The sequence below is a fragment of the Rhagoletis zephyria genome, unplaced genomic scaffold, assembly GCF_001687245.7.
Source record: "Rhagoletis zephyria isolate East Lansing unplaced genomic scaffold, Rhagoletis_zephyria_1.1 Rzeph_scaffold_11319, whole genome shotgun sequence".
In the NCBI taxonomy this organism is placed as follows: domain Eukaryota; kingdom Metazoa; phylum Arthropoda; class Insecta; order Diptera; family Tephritidae; genus Rhagoletis; species Rhagoletis zephyria.
In genome coordinates, this window is record NW_016168396.1 from 6,465 (window position 1) to 19,372 (window position 12,908).

The 12,908-nt window shown below is 37.2% G+C and overlaps 1 protein-coding gene across 1 annotated transcript; it reads left to right on the top strand.

Moving 5' to 3' along the window:
- Positions 1–448: 448 nt before the first annotated feature.
- Positions 449–3,012, top strand: LOC108377010 (heparin sulfate O-sulfotransferase-like). The gene is made up of 8 exons (XM_017633268.1): positions 449–915; positions 984–1,228; positions 1,290–1,335; positions 1,402–1,441; positions 1,505–1,643; positions 1,709–1,806; positions 2,297–2,419; positions 2,496–3,012. The coding sequence occupies exons 1-8, from the start codon at positions 756–758 to the stop codon at positions 2,737–2,739; spliced, it is 1,095 nt and encodes a 364-aa protein (XP_017488757.1). The 5' UTR covers positions 449–755; the 3' UTR covers positions 2,740–3,012.
- Positions 3,013–12,908: the final 9,896 nt, after the last annotated feature.

Here is a 12,908-nt window from a genome sequence, read left to right on the forward strand (position 1 = left end):
TGATGATTGCAATGCTATCAATATAAGCCCTAATACCCTAAACAACTTGCTAGACGTTCGAAAGCCACCTATCAATACTGGGAAACTGGAACTTCTGGGACCCAATGCAACCTATAAAAGTTCTGTTATGACTGGTGTCACATACTTAACAGCTATCTATCGCCAAACAACTGACCAGTAAGTTCTCAAGATCATCGTAACACAAAAAACCTAATCACATGCTTATCCAACCTGACGACCTTGTCACCAGAAGCAATATCGCCCGCTTTCTCGGTCTCAGATTCGCGCGAACGGAGGATGAAGAGGTGAGGGGAGGTCGAGCACTGCTTCTCTTTGAGCGTGCTCTCGTTCTCTGTCCATGCCGGCTCATGTAAAAAGAGACAGAGGAACATTCGAACGATCGGCAATACAGATTGGACAAAAAATCGTTTAGATACCCTTTTCAGCCGAGTATTCATCTAAAATCTTTCCGAAAACCTCCATCTGGCAGCTCTGTGGATTTCATTCGGTCATTCTTTTAATCAAAAACAGCTGACCTTTTGTATTCTAGGAGTAAAGGGTGTTTGTGAATTTCAAAGCATACCAGCTGCTTTCATTTCACAAATTGTTAAATTTAGCAAGGACTAAGTAATTTAAGAAATTTTAAATGTGTTCAAGTTTGGCACAGACACGCGGATGCAATCAAAAATGAGGGCAATACACGGCAGCACATGCTTTAAAGTAGTGAAAAGCGTTTGTTGTTGTTGTTGCTAATAATGAAGTGGCTATTGTGTTGGCATAAAAAACTCAAGAAAATGCTGATAGGCTGGAAGCCTTTGCATTGGTTTGCATTCAGTGCACTTTGTTTGCTAGCGTTGGGCACTTACTGGTTCATTTGGTCATCTGAGGTGCGCATAGAGGAGACATGGAACAATGGTGAGTGTAAATATGGTAAATATGTATTATGCAGATGTGAAAAAAGTATATTTTGAGTTTTTTTGTAGCTATCAAACCTTTGGGCAAAATAGCAACGACAGTTAATAGTGGTTCAAACCATGTTCACCCAGGCACTTTATCATTGGATAACTTCAACTATGAAGAAGAATTAGTAGTGCTATACAATCGGGTGCCCAAAACGGGCTCGACAAGTTTTGTCAACATCGCTTATGATTTGTGCAAGCGTAATAAATTTCATGTCTTGCATATAAATGTGACAGCAAATATGCATGTATTATCGCTGCCCAATCAGGTGAGTAGTGTTGACAAACAGTCTTACTTTTAACAACATTATTTGATTGGTTTTTTCGAAGATTACTTTTGTGCGTAATGTCACTAAGTGGCATGAAATGAAGCCTGGTAAGTGTGCTTGTAAAGTAACTAAGTTCTGTGCTATTATTTACAATTTATCACTTTTTATTCCAGCTCTCTATCATGGTCATATGGCATTTTTGGACTTTTCCAAGTAGCTAATGCGGTGTATACAAATATAAATTTTTTGATTATATTGCGTTTGTTTGTTTTATAGATTTCAAATTGCGCACAAACCTATTTATATAAATATAGTTCGTAAGCCATTGGATAGGCTAGTTTCATACTATTATTTTCTACGCTATGGTGATAATTATCGTCCGAATTTAGTACGTAAAAAGGCGGGTAATAAAATTGTAAGTTCTCTTTTCTATATGCAATTATATAATTTTTTTTATTCTAATGACATTTTCCTTGCTAGACTTTCGATGAGTGCGTATTGTCGAAACAACCAGACTGTGATCCAAAGAACATGTGGCTGCAAATACCATTCTTTTGCGGACATGCAGCCGAGTGCTGGTAAGCAGCCTGGGCTCGCATCGTAACAGAAGTGAAGGAGCAATTAGTCACGTAAAAATACATATTTGGATTATAACAGTCGTGAAAGTACTGCTCGCCTCGTATACCGAATTACGAGAGTACGTTCACGACTGTTATAATCCGAAATATGCATTTTTACGTGACGAGTTGCTCGTTCACGACTGTTACGATTCTAGCCCTGTTTTTGCAAACAAATGGGATTCGTACTTTATAAAAATTCTTAGGGTGGTATTATCACTTGCCAAGCGAATGATTTTGGCGAAGCGAACGGTTTGGCGAAGCGAATTAAAATGCAGAGAAGGTATTAAAAGTGTTTGCGATGCAAAGAACTTGCACAAGCTGGTAAAAGCGAACACTCTTAATGCATATTTAAGTTGCATTCGCCAATCCATTCGCTTCGCCAAACCGTTCGCTTCGCCAAATTCATTCGCTTCGCAAGTGATAATACCGGCCTTAATTCATTTTATAGGGAACCCGGCAGTGAATGGGCATTAAATCAAGCAAAGCATAATCTGGTGAATGAATATTTTCTGGTCGGTGTCACTGAGCAAATGGAAAATTTTGTCGATTTGCTTGAGCGTTCTTTGCCACGGTAAGTACATTTACAGAAAGCTAGTACCATAAAATCACAATAAGATAAAATGCCATTGTTACTTGCGCTCTTACAGTATATTTCACGGTTTCCGCGAGCACTATCAACATTCCAACAAATCACATTTGCGTCAAACGTCATGGAAGATTGCCCCGAACGCTGATACGATCAGCATTATACAGAAATCGAAAATCTGGCAAATGGAAAATGACTTGTATGAATTTGCTTTGGCTCAATTTGAATATCAAAAGCGCAAATTGACGGTGCCCGATAATAAGCACTTGCAAAAGTATATGTATGAAAAAATTAGACCGAAATGATAGCAAATGAGATATGCTTATGCAAAAGCATCAAAGACGCGCAAGAAATGCACAAATGCATAAATTAAAAATAAATGTACATGTGCAGGGTATCTGTGGAGCAGGTTTGGTGGGGCATAATTAGTAGTGTTGAGCACTACAAACATATACACATAGAAATTCTACAGACTTGTGGACATATAAACTTGTTGTTTTCATAATGTACTTCTAGTACACTCTATTTTATCAACCCTCCATTAAGTTTAGTCACTTTTATTTTACGCGCATATGTATTTATGTACATTTATTATTAATGTCTGTAGTATTTTTTTTTTGTATTTAAAAAATTTTACTTTTAATTTGCGTAAATTTTTATTTATACATACGCACCATGTACTTAATAAGTTTACGAACTGTAAACCTCGACTTTTGCCAGGACTTTTATTAGAAGACATTTAGTTAGTAGCTTTCATACATTCACGAAAACAGAAAAAAATTTATAAGTTTAAAAATTTGTTTGCACAACTTTTCTTGAGTCCCTCCCAACAATGCGCAGCATATTCCTTCTTTATTGTTAGCAATAACTAGTGAAAGTGTAATTGTAAAATACACACATACAACATTAAACAAAAATATAGCAAAATTTTGTATAGCATATCAAATTTTTTTTAGTAGCATTTACATTTGTATACAATGTTATAGGAGGTAATTTACTGTAATGCTAGTTAAATTGTGCGCGGAATTGCGCATAGAAGCACGCTGGAGTTGTACACACTTTCAAATTTATTTTTTACTGGTATTCATATGCATATTTTCTACTTCCTTAAATACATTAAATTATGTATGTATGTATCGCGCATTTTTGATCAATACAAATTATATTAAGTGTGCACACAAATGCCCATAAGAAGAGATCCAAACGTTTTTATACTGACAATACATACAATAACTTAAGCAAAACATAGAAAATAAATCTAATATTACTTAAGTTAATAAATACATAAAAATGTTCACATGAAGAAAAGTACATCAAAATGATAATGTAATTAGAAATACATTAGGGTTGTTCACGATTTGTAGCATTTTAGGTGTGAAGTTGCTATAAATCGTGAACTCCCCGATAGTTGCACGTATAAATGGAATTAAATATAGAAAAAAGTAGCAGACATGTAAAGGAAAACAAAATTCATACATATACATATGTTGTAATAGATTGTATACGTACTGTGGAATGCATTAGATTGTACTCAAAGTATTGATATTTTGTTTAAATTTATTAAACAAATACTGAAATTATATATGTATATTTAGAGTATCAATTAAGTAAAATGACGTTTTTCGTTAACATATGTATGTATCTTGTTCTTTGTACACATACATACATATATAAGTATGTACTATAAAAATAAAAATGACATTTATATTTCGAAAAAGTTATGTACAATTAACTGGCGTTATTTCTTATATTTCAGTGCGCAGGGAAAAGTTGCAAATTATATAAAATATACATATGTATTTTGTTTTTTTCAACAATAAATTTCTATCTGTACTTAAATCCATTTCAAGCGAATCCAGTGTTATTTCCATCAAACTACAAAGATTATATCATCAATTATAATTAAAATGTTAATTTTCAAATGAATTTAACCATGTACATTAAATATTGTGTATGCATATCTGTCTATTCCAATGAGCGCCGTTAAATTTATAATTACATTTAAATACGTGTTGAAATATATATCACGTTCAACTACATACATACATACATATGTACATATGTACGTATGTACATACATCGAGTACTAGAAAGGCCAAAGAACAGTCTCACAGCGTTTGGGCTTTAATCATCGATTTAATTATACTACAGAATGTGTACTTTGGATTTTGCAAACTCACCGTGCAACTCTTTATGCACCTTCTTCGTATTCTTGTTGAGTACATATTTCAACACTTAGTTAAACATTTCATTCAGAGGAAATTAACATAGGGGATTTTTTACATCAAGGCAATTTGCTTTGCCTACTTTGTCAGTGCAGCTTATTAGATATCTGTGGTCTGGTTTGTTGTATTTAGTTAGTAAAGGTTGCAATGTAAGGTCTTATTTTCACATATAAAGGCCTTATATTAAAATACAAAATCATAATTTTTTTTTAAGAGTTCATTAATTTATTCTCTAATGTTTAGAATCCAGCTCCCGAGAAAAATCTCAAGAAATATGTATTTAGTAATTGTTTTTGTCGCTTGACAAAGTACTTTGCCGTTGTTGAGTTAAGAAATTTTGATTGAAGAAAATTTCTTTTTCATAGCTTGAGCGGTGTTTTATATGATTTTTGGTTAAATTAAATTGATTTGGTTTTACAAAAGTCTATACGTGTAGTATGTACATATCTAAGTAAATATTTACCTTAATTCACAAAGGAATACATATGTGTATGATACTAAACAAAATACCAGTAGACACCTGTGTTCCATTGTAACATAAATTTAATTGCTTATGACCTTTTGTTACCCACTAAGCCACCTTTATCTACTGTGCAAATGCTGGTAATATTTACTAAGTACAACAAATCTGATACTATAACTTTGCCGGAATGATTTTAAAAATAAAAACCGGTTATATTTTGTTAGCAATTAACAATTGACCGTTATTAGCCTAACTGCGAACATATGAACATACATGCATGTTCATGAAAGTGGCAATTACAGCGTATTGGAATTTGATTAACAAAATACGTTACGTAAAGATCCCAATGATATGTACTAGAAAATATTCAATTTATCACCAATGCAACGTTGAAGAGATAAATATCTAACGGCTACTGTGCAAATATAAAAGGTTTTTAGAAAAAGTTTCAAAAGATTCAAAAATTACACCAATCTGAACAAGTTTCGATCGCCACACTTCACGTATCACCTGGCGTAAGCGAAACATACGCATGCCTTCCGCTAAGTGCACATCACCACCAATGCACTTTACGCCATAAACAACCAGATAACTCGTGGCCTTAACCGAAACCGCCCCTGTGAGAGAACAGTCCTAGAAGCGTTCGAACTGCCTTAGGCGTTCGACATCGCATGTCATTCCACGCAAATAGAAAGCACACTTGCCTCCGTTCTGCCTTGGAACATGTTAGACAAGGGGTTCCACAGGGCGGTGTCCTCCCCCAGCTTCATCTCCGCACTTTCTCGATTTTTTACTGCAAGTAATATCCTAACCCTCTCTACGAAATCCTCAGCAACCATTTTCACCACCTGGACGAGAGTGTCCACGGCGTACCAATTCTGCCAGTGAACAACCCTAAAATCCTCGCGGTAACCTTCGATAGCCTACTCTTTTTTCAGAGCACACAACCGCAGTTGTCACTTCTAAGCTATGCAGTGCCTTTGTGATCATCGGAAGCGATTCGGACGCAGTGGACCTGTCAAAATACAGCACTCTGGATAGCCACGGGATGCACTATGATGTCGCCAGAATATCAGCTGATAGTGAGGCCTAAATGCTTTCAGTAAGGGATGACAACATCACGCTCAGTAAGCAGTTCTTAGTAGGATACTACAGAAGTGAGCACCCAAACAGGCACTTGCTTGAGACCCAACCTCCGCCTAGGCATACTGAAGGACGAGGTGCAGAACTACGTACGCACTGGCCTCAACACTGTATGGACAGGCAATAAATACTATTCACAGGGAGACTGTTACCACCGTCATTAACACCCGTCCTATGAGGAGTACAATCACCACCCGTCGCAGAACGCAGACATTGAGCGTACCCCAAATGACCTCAACCACCTATAACACGCCCACTTAAAGTCAACTAACACCCTGTCCCTCTGGTTCGACCCTGTTGGAACCACACGTTTCCTTAGTCTAACGTAAGTTGAGCTTGACGACAGCGATTGAGCTAGACAGGGCTACGTAGCAGCTACAACACACTCCAGAAATCTGGAGTTGCATGCCGTTTTCGGAGAGTTCTATCGCCTACACCGCCTTCAGCTTCGTGCTGAATATTCGTGACTGCATTTGCAATAACTTTTTCTTGGACATGCCCTTCTCCAGTGGATATTGATGAATCCACTCCGGTTCAAGTGCCATTGTAGATTATTCCTAAAACGGCAACTACAGGTAATCCGTGTGAAGTTAAGGAAAATACAGGAGCTCAAAATAAGGTCAGAGGACAGATGTTGTCCACTTCAGGGAGTTTCTCAAAAGTTTTAGTTAAATAGAAGCCGAGGTGTTTAAATCTTAATCTGGCAAAAGCTGGGCAGCTAAGTTCCACTTCGTCGTCCTCCAAAGCGTTACGGTACGGTCAGTACACCTGCCATGAGCGAGAGATGGAGGGGTGGACTACCGGTTGGAAGGCTTTTGAAATTTTGCATGTCGAGGGTTTCGCTCAGCGTTTGCTGAGTCAACTGTAAACTTATTTGCCTAGCAGTAGTCCATAAGTTGCCAAAGTATCATATATGCCCTCCTTGTCCACTGTTTGAGCTGATTGAGAGAGAATCCTAGCATTTCCTCGAGTAGTTTCGGTCATACCATTAGCGATCCCAGAACCCTGTTTAGCTAGCTTTCATAGTAGATATTTGCTCCTCTAATTGGTAATACTTACTTTGGTGCGTAACCAATCGGCCGCTTTTGACTGAAAAACACTGCAAAAATTCGGCAGTCTAAAAATTAGATTTACAGAGAGTTTCTGACAGAATAGACAACCTCCAGTTCTGTCATACAGCTTCGATCCATACCTTGAACCCATTTATTATAAATAGCTTGTTTCCTAGGCCCTAACTCCTTCCCATAGCGTTTTTACAGCAGTATAGAGAAACTGATGGCTTTCCTGACCCGCTCCTAAATATTTTTCTTCCAAGAAAGCTATCTTGCCAAGGATCAAGCCCAAGAATTTGAAGCCACCCAACGAGGGAAGCTGGGCAAGGCACTTTAATATCCTCGTAAATATAACGAGCTCCGTCTTTTCAAGACAAAAGCAAGTGCGCAATTAAGAGACCAGCTCATTACCAATTGTAGGTACGCATAAGATCCTACAGAGAGTATAAAAACTTTGGTCTAAAGATGAGTGCCACGTCGATAGCGTAGGCAAAAACCCAATATAGTCTCCTTTACTACTCCTCTTGTACGTCGTTTACCACAGCGATCCAATAAGAGGGTGGAAGGGCACCGCCGATTAACCGGCAGCCGATCGGAAAAGTAATATACAAGCCGGCAGCTGGCCACGAATTGTTCGTGCCGTCTCACGCGTTCCAATTTCCGTATACACGGCAGCCGGTTTCCCGGCACAAAGTGTGTGTGAAACCATTACATACTTCACACAAGCCTTTGCACTTTTACACAAATTCTGGCTGCAACTCATCATTTTGTTCACGATTTTTCGAAGAGTTAAGGTTGAACAGAACCGGCTACTGTGAAAGCAAAAACACAACTATAAGGTACGCATACTGAGAGAGGCTCAATCAGTCCCTCAAGGGGTTCCAATAAGAAAGAAGAAAGGCTGATTCGTCTGAAGTCTAACAGAGACATGTCAACTGGTCGATAGCCGTAAATCTGTCCTATTTTGAAAGCCGTGCGAAAGACTCGATGAATTATACTAACTTTGTGCTCGCTAAGCGCCGTCAGACAACCTATCCTATCTCAGCTTTGAGGGATCAACTATCCGAACTCAGACGCACCTATGTTTTGTATTTGTGTATAATAAGCTGTTTGGGACGACATTTGTCGTTATTCTAAATCAGTAACGGCCAAAACGTAGCATACCTTATTTGAACTTTTATAGATTTTAGATGAATGAACGAATTTGCCATCCTGGCCGTGAACACTGACGCCCCTATTCGATTTATTTTGAACTTGAACTGCAGTGAATAACGAATAGCAAAGCATTAGCATGCAAATAAATCGGATTTACTAAGACGAGGACAGCTAGTTGAGTGTGCCATGGATATCGCTTTGACGTAGAAAGAAAAGGAAGAGTATGAGAAAGAAAGGTTTGATTTTAGGGCGATACCGAACGAATATACACAAACGTATGTATGTACGCATTAGGGTGCATCATCAAAAAATTGTTTCATACTCAAGGAAATATTAAAATTTACGTGAGCTGGTCCGACTTGAATAGACCTACAAAAATCGAATTTTAAATGCTTTTTTAAAGAAATTACCTTATGATATAAGAATTAAAGCTTTAAAGTCTGCATAGAAATCTTTGCACATTTTGCCAATGGCATCAAAATCATGACATTTTCCAAATCCGTTCAGCTCATGTAAATCTTATGCCCCATTTCTTTATTCATTCTGAACGTTTGGAATAAACTTTTTTGTTTGCTTATTCTTTAGAACGTTCCTGATGATATGTTAACGTATATTTCAAACGCATTCTGTTTATTCTGGCTGTGAAATGGGATTATCCGGAATGTATAAAGAAACGCAGCCTTAATATTTTTCCTACATATTTTGACGATGGTCTTAAAATATAATAAAATTTTTTTAAATCCAATGAAAAAAACCTAACCGTTTGTGTTTTTTTTTGTATGAAGATGATGCACCTTAATGTACATATCTACATAGAGTGCATACGTTACCGCGAGTGAGTATGGTTACATTAAATTCTACGTGATTACTTTGCTCTTTATCAATTCATGAATTTTTATGACACACAAATTAGTCTAGGAAATACATATTACAGTAGGCACTTAGAAGTAATGGGGTCCCCCTTGAAAAAATTTAGTTCAATACGTTTTAATCGCAAGCGGGGCACTATGCCAATCGGCGGTCGAAAAATAAACTAGAGCGGGGTTTGAATTTTACGAGTACGATTGTGTTGCCCAAAAAATACATATATTAAGAGCGTTTGAGGAAAAAAAAAAATAGAAGAGTTTGTGCAGACGGGTCAAAAAAAATACGCAAACGTGAGGTGGGTGAGAAAAAAATTTATAAAAACAAATCAAAAAATTAAAAAGAAATAAAAAAAACATACGATCACAAATAAAACTAAATTAAGAAACAAGACACGACAGGCAATAAATGTAGCACGAAGTATTTAAAATAAAATAGAATAAATAAAATAAAGTGAGCTAAATAGAATAACTTAAAAAAATAAATAAATAAATAAAACTAAACAAAATAGGTAAGTTAGGCCTTGCAGCCCCTGCATGGCTTCGCAGAGGCGATTAAGGTCCTTTTCTAATCACTTGGGCCCCGGTCCTATTGCAAATGATTTAAAAACCCAAATAAAAAAAACATATACATAGATCGTAAATAAAACTAGATAAAACTAAACGGAGCAACGAGAAGTGAAGAACAATAAATATAACATGAAGTCGGCTACAGCGTAGTTAAACTAGGTAAAAACAACAAAAGGGTGCCGACAATGAGGGGTGTTATCCCCTCTCCTGTGGAGCTAAGTTGTGGATAAAATCCTACAGATACTCACTGACGAGGATGCCCACAGTCAAATTTACGTGCATGACATAGTGATCATCGCCAGAGGAAAATTCACAAGTATCCTCTGCGATATCCAGCAGCAAAAAGTTGGTTTGCGGATATGGGTTTAAATATCAATCCCTCTAAGACAGCCAGAAAATGTACCTTGGATGGGGTCGCAATCAGCGTCGCCACGGAACTGAAGTACCTCAGATTTAACCTGGGCACCAAACCAAACTCCTGTGGAGGACTCATGTTGAGGCGGCCACCTCCAAAGCTACGAGAGCGCTGATGGCATGTAAACGTCTAGCATTGAAATCCTGGGGATCGGAGGATCTTAAGATAGATGTACACCATGATGGTATGAACAGTTGAACAGGCTGCAAAGCGAACTCTCCTAAATTTCTCCAAAATAGCTTTGGCAAAGTTTAGATCTTATCTGAAAAGCTTGGCTGCCAGCTCCCATTAGTTCTGCGCTCAAGAGATGTTATGCCTAAAGTAGTCGCTTACGAAAGAAACTTTAAGGTTGATATATACATCAGTTCGTCGTGGAGTATCTCTAGTGTGGAAAGACAAGTGCAGGCTAGCACACTACACTGATACACGGACGGCACTTAGATTGCTGGTGGTATTGGAGCAGATATATATAGCCCCAGACCGATGCTTTCGGTGCACCTTTCCAAGCATCTTCCAATCGAAAACCTATGACATCAGTCTGTTTGCTGATATCAACCTCCGCAGGAATTATCAAAGTCAAAGGATCCTAGTTTTAAGTGATAGTCATAGGACTGGGCCCAGAAAAAATTTTGGCGAACATAGCAAACAGGAACAACTTATGTGCCCTGTTTTGGTGGCTGCCCCCCGATTCGGTAGAAAATCTACACCCAGGAAACAGATCCGCAGTTTATTAAGGGCTGAAAAACCACAGAAGTTGTGCTCCACCGTTGTTGCAGTAGCGACACTAATAAAACCCACCAGGTTGGTTTGCTCATCAAAAGTTGTCGTCAAGCTCAACTAACGGTAGGAGTAGGGTAAAAATCGCGGTAAACCATAGAACTAAGTCCGAGCGAGTTATCCAATTGCTTCTATCTGGAATTCTAATAGAAAACTCATCATTGAAGCAGAATATTACGCTGGTTTAATTGAGTAGTCCACTTGCAAAGTGCGCTATGTAAAAGTTTTCCGATTTCTAGTTTTTGGTGGATTACGTACCAGTATTTATGGTAGTTTCATGTCCACTAACAACAGAGTGCAAAATATTTTTATATTGTGAAAAAAATAGCATCAAATGTAAAGTCTTCTTCCAAAAGTCGCTATCATTCTTATTTATATCTTTTCAAAAGTATCCATCTTCTGATGAACTTAGAAAACTGCTTTAGGTCGTATAGACTGTTAATGTTATCTTATGACATGTTATGTTACTTATCCAAATTTTCAGGTTATAATAAAAAGGATTCAATTTAAATGTTACTTGTTTTCGCGGGTTAGTTGTTTCAAATTTATGGCTTTCTATTATAAAATCACATAACGCTGTTTGCAAGTTGACTACTCAAATCAGTTCACATAAAGTTGCTGGCATGACGCCCAGAATTTTCGAGTGACCGAACATAAAGGGTCTCCTGGTATGAGGTGCGTTCAAATTGGTTGCGTTGCGGCTGGCTTAATACCAGTGTCTACCGTAAAGCAGCTCGGTAGGAAGATTTTGTAGAGTAGTTTGTAGGGTCTTATTAAGGGTTAGAGGATGTCTCTCCTATTATTAACATAGAAGGGAATATTCTAGAGCAGATCACAATTTGGTGATCGCACAGAAAGTATGGGTCGGACAACCGTCGTGGCGTGTACATCCAGTGTATTATAAAAGCGAAAAGGGCGGTTTTAGCTTGGACAATATCTCTCTGTAAGGTTCCGATTCCAATCCAGATTAGGTTAGGTTACTCCGGCTGCCTGACCACCCTACATAGACCAATAGGAGCCTGGTGATGCCAGATGGAGATATAAGAGGTTTAGATAAGTATTTTCGAAGTACACATGCGTTATGGCCACTTAACATCAGAATAAAAAGTACTAGGTTCGAGAACAAATTTACTTTAAAATCAAATGGAATAAAAAATTAATATTTACAAAAAAAAAGTTTTGCATAAATGGCAGTGGTTTGAAGAAAACGGCATTAATTTTTTTCATGAAAATGTTTAGTTAATTAAATTCATAACATAAGAACGGTACGTCGAATAAAAAAAAATACGTACGTAGCGCTATAAAAAATATTAAAAGGAATTTCTGGTCAGCGCAATCGGTCCAGTATACGTCAATTTGAAAAAAATCGTTTCGAGAAAAGCGCAAAAGAAAAAATGTACCGCCTTTCGGCACCGTTCTACTAATCCCACTGCTGTAACTTCTGAAGTACTTTGATCGCCAGAATGAGGAAGCGCTTATAATATTTTTAAGAGTATGTATGCAAAATTTTTTAAGCGCAACAAATTTTTTCGATTTTTTATTTATTTTTTTCTAGTTGGTGTAAGCAACCCCTTAACACGAATTAAAAACTACATAAATATCTTATAAAAATAAAACATTTTCGCATATACATAACTCCGGAAAAAATGAATAAAAAAGTACACTTAAAAACAAAAATAATTACTGTGTCTTAGAAAGTGCAAAGTGCAAAAAAATCATAAAATTCATATGCTACTGTATAATTATACCCAGTCGCAAATACAAAAAAAAAAATGAATAAAAACTCTATAACATTGTCATGAGCCAAGATT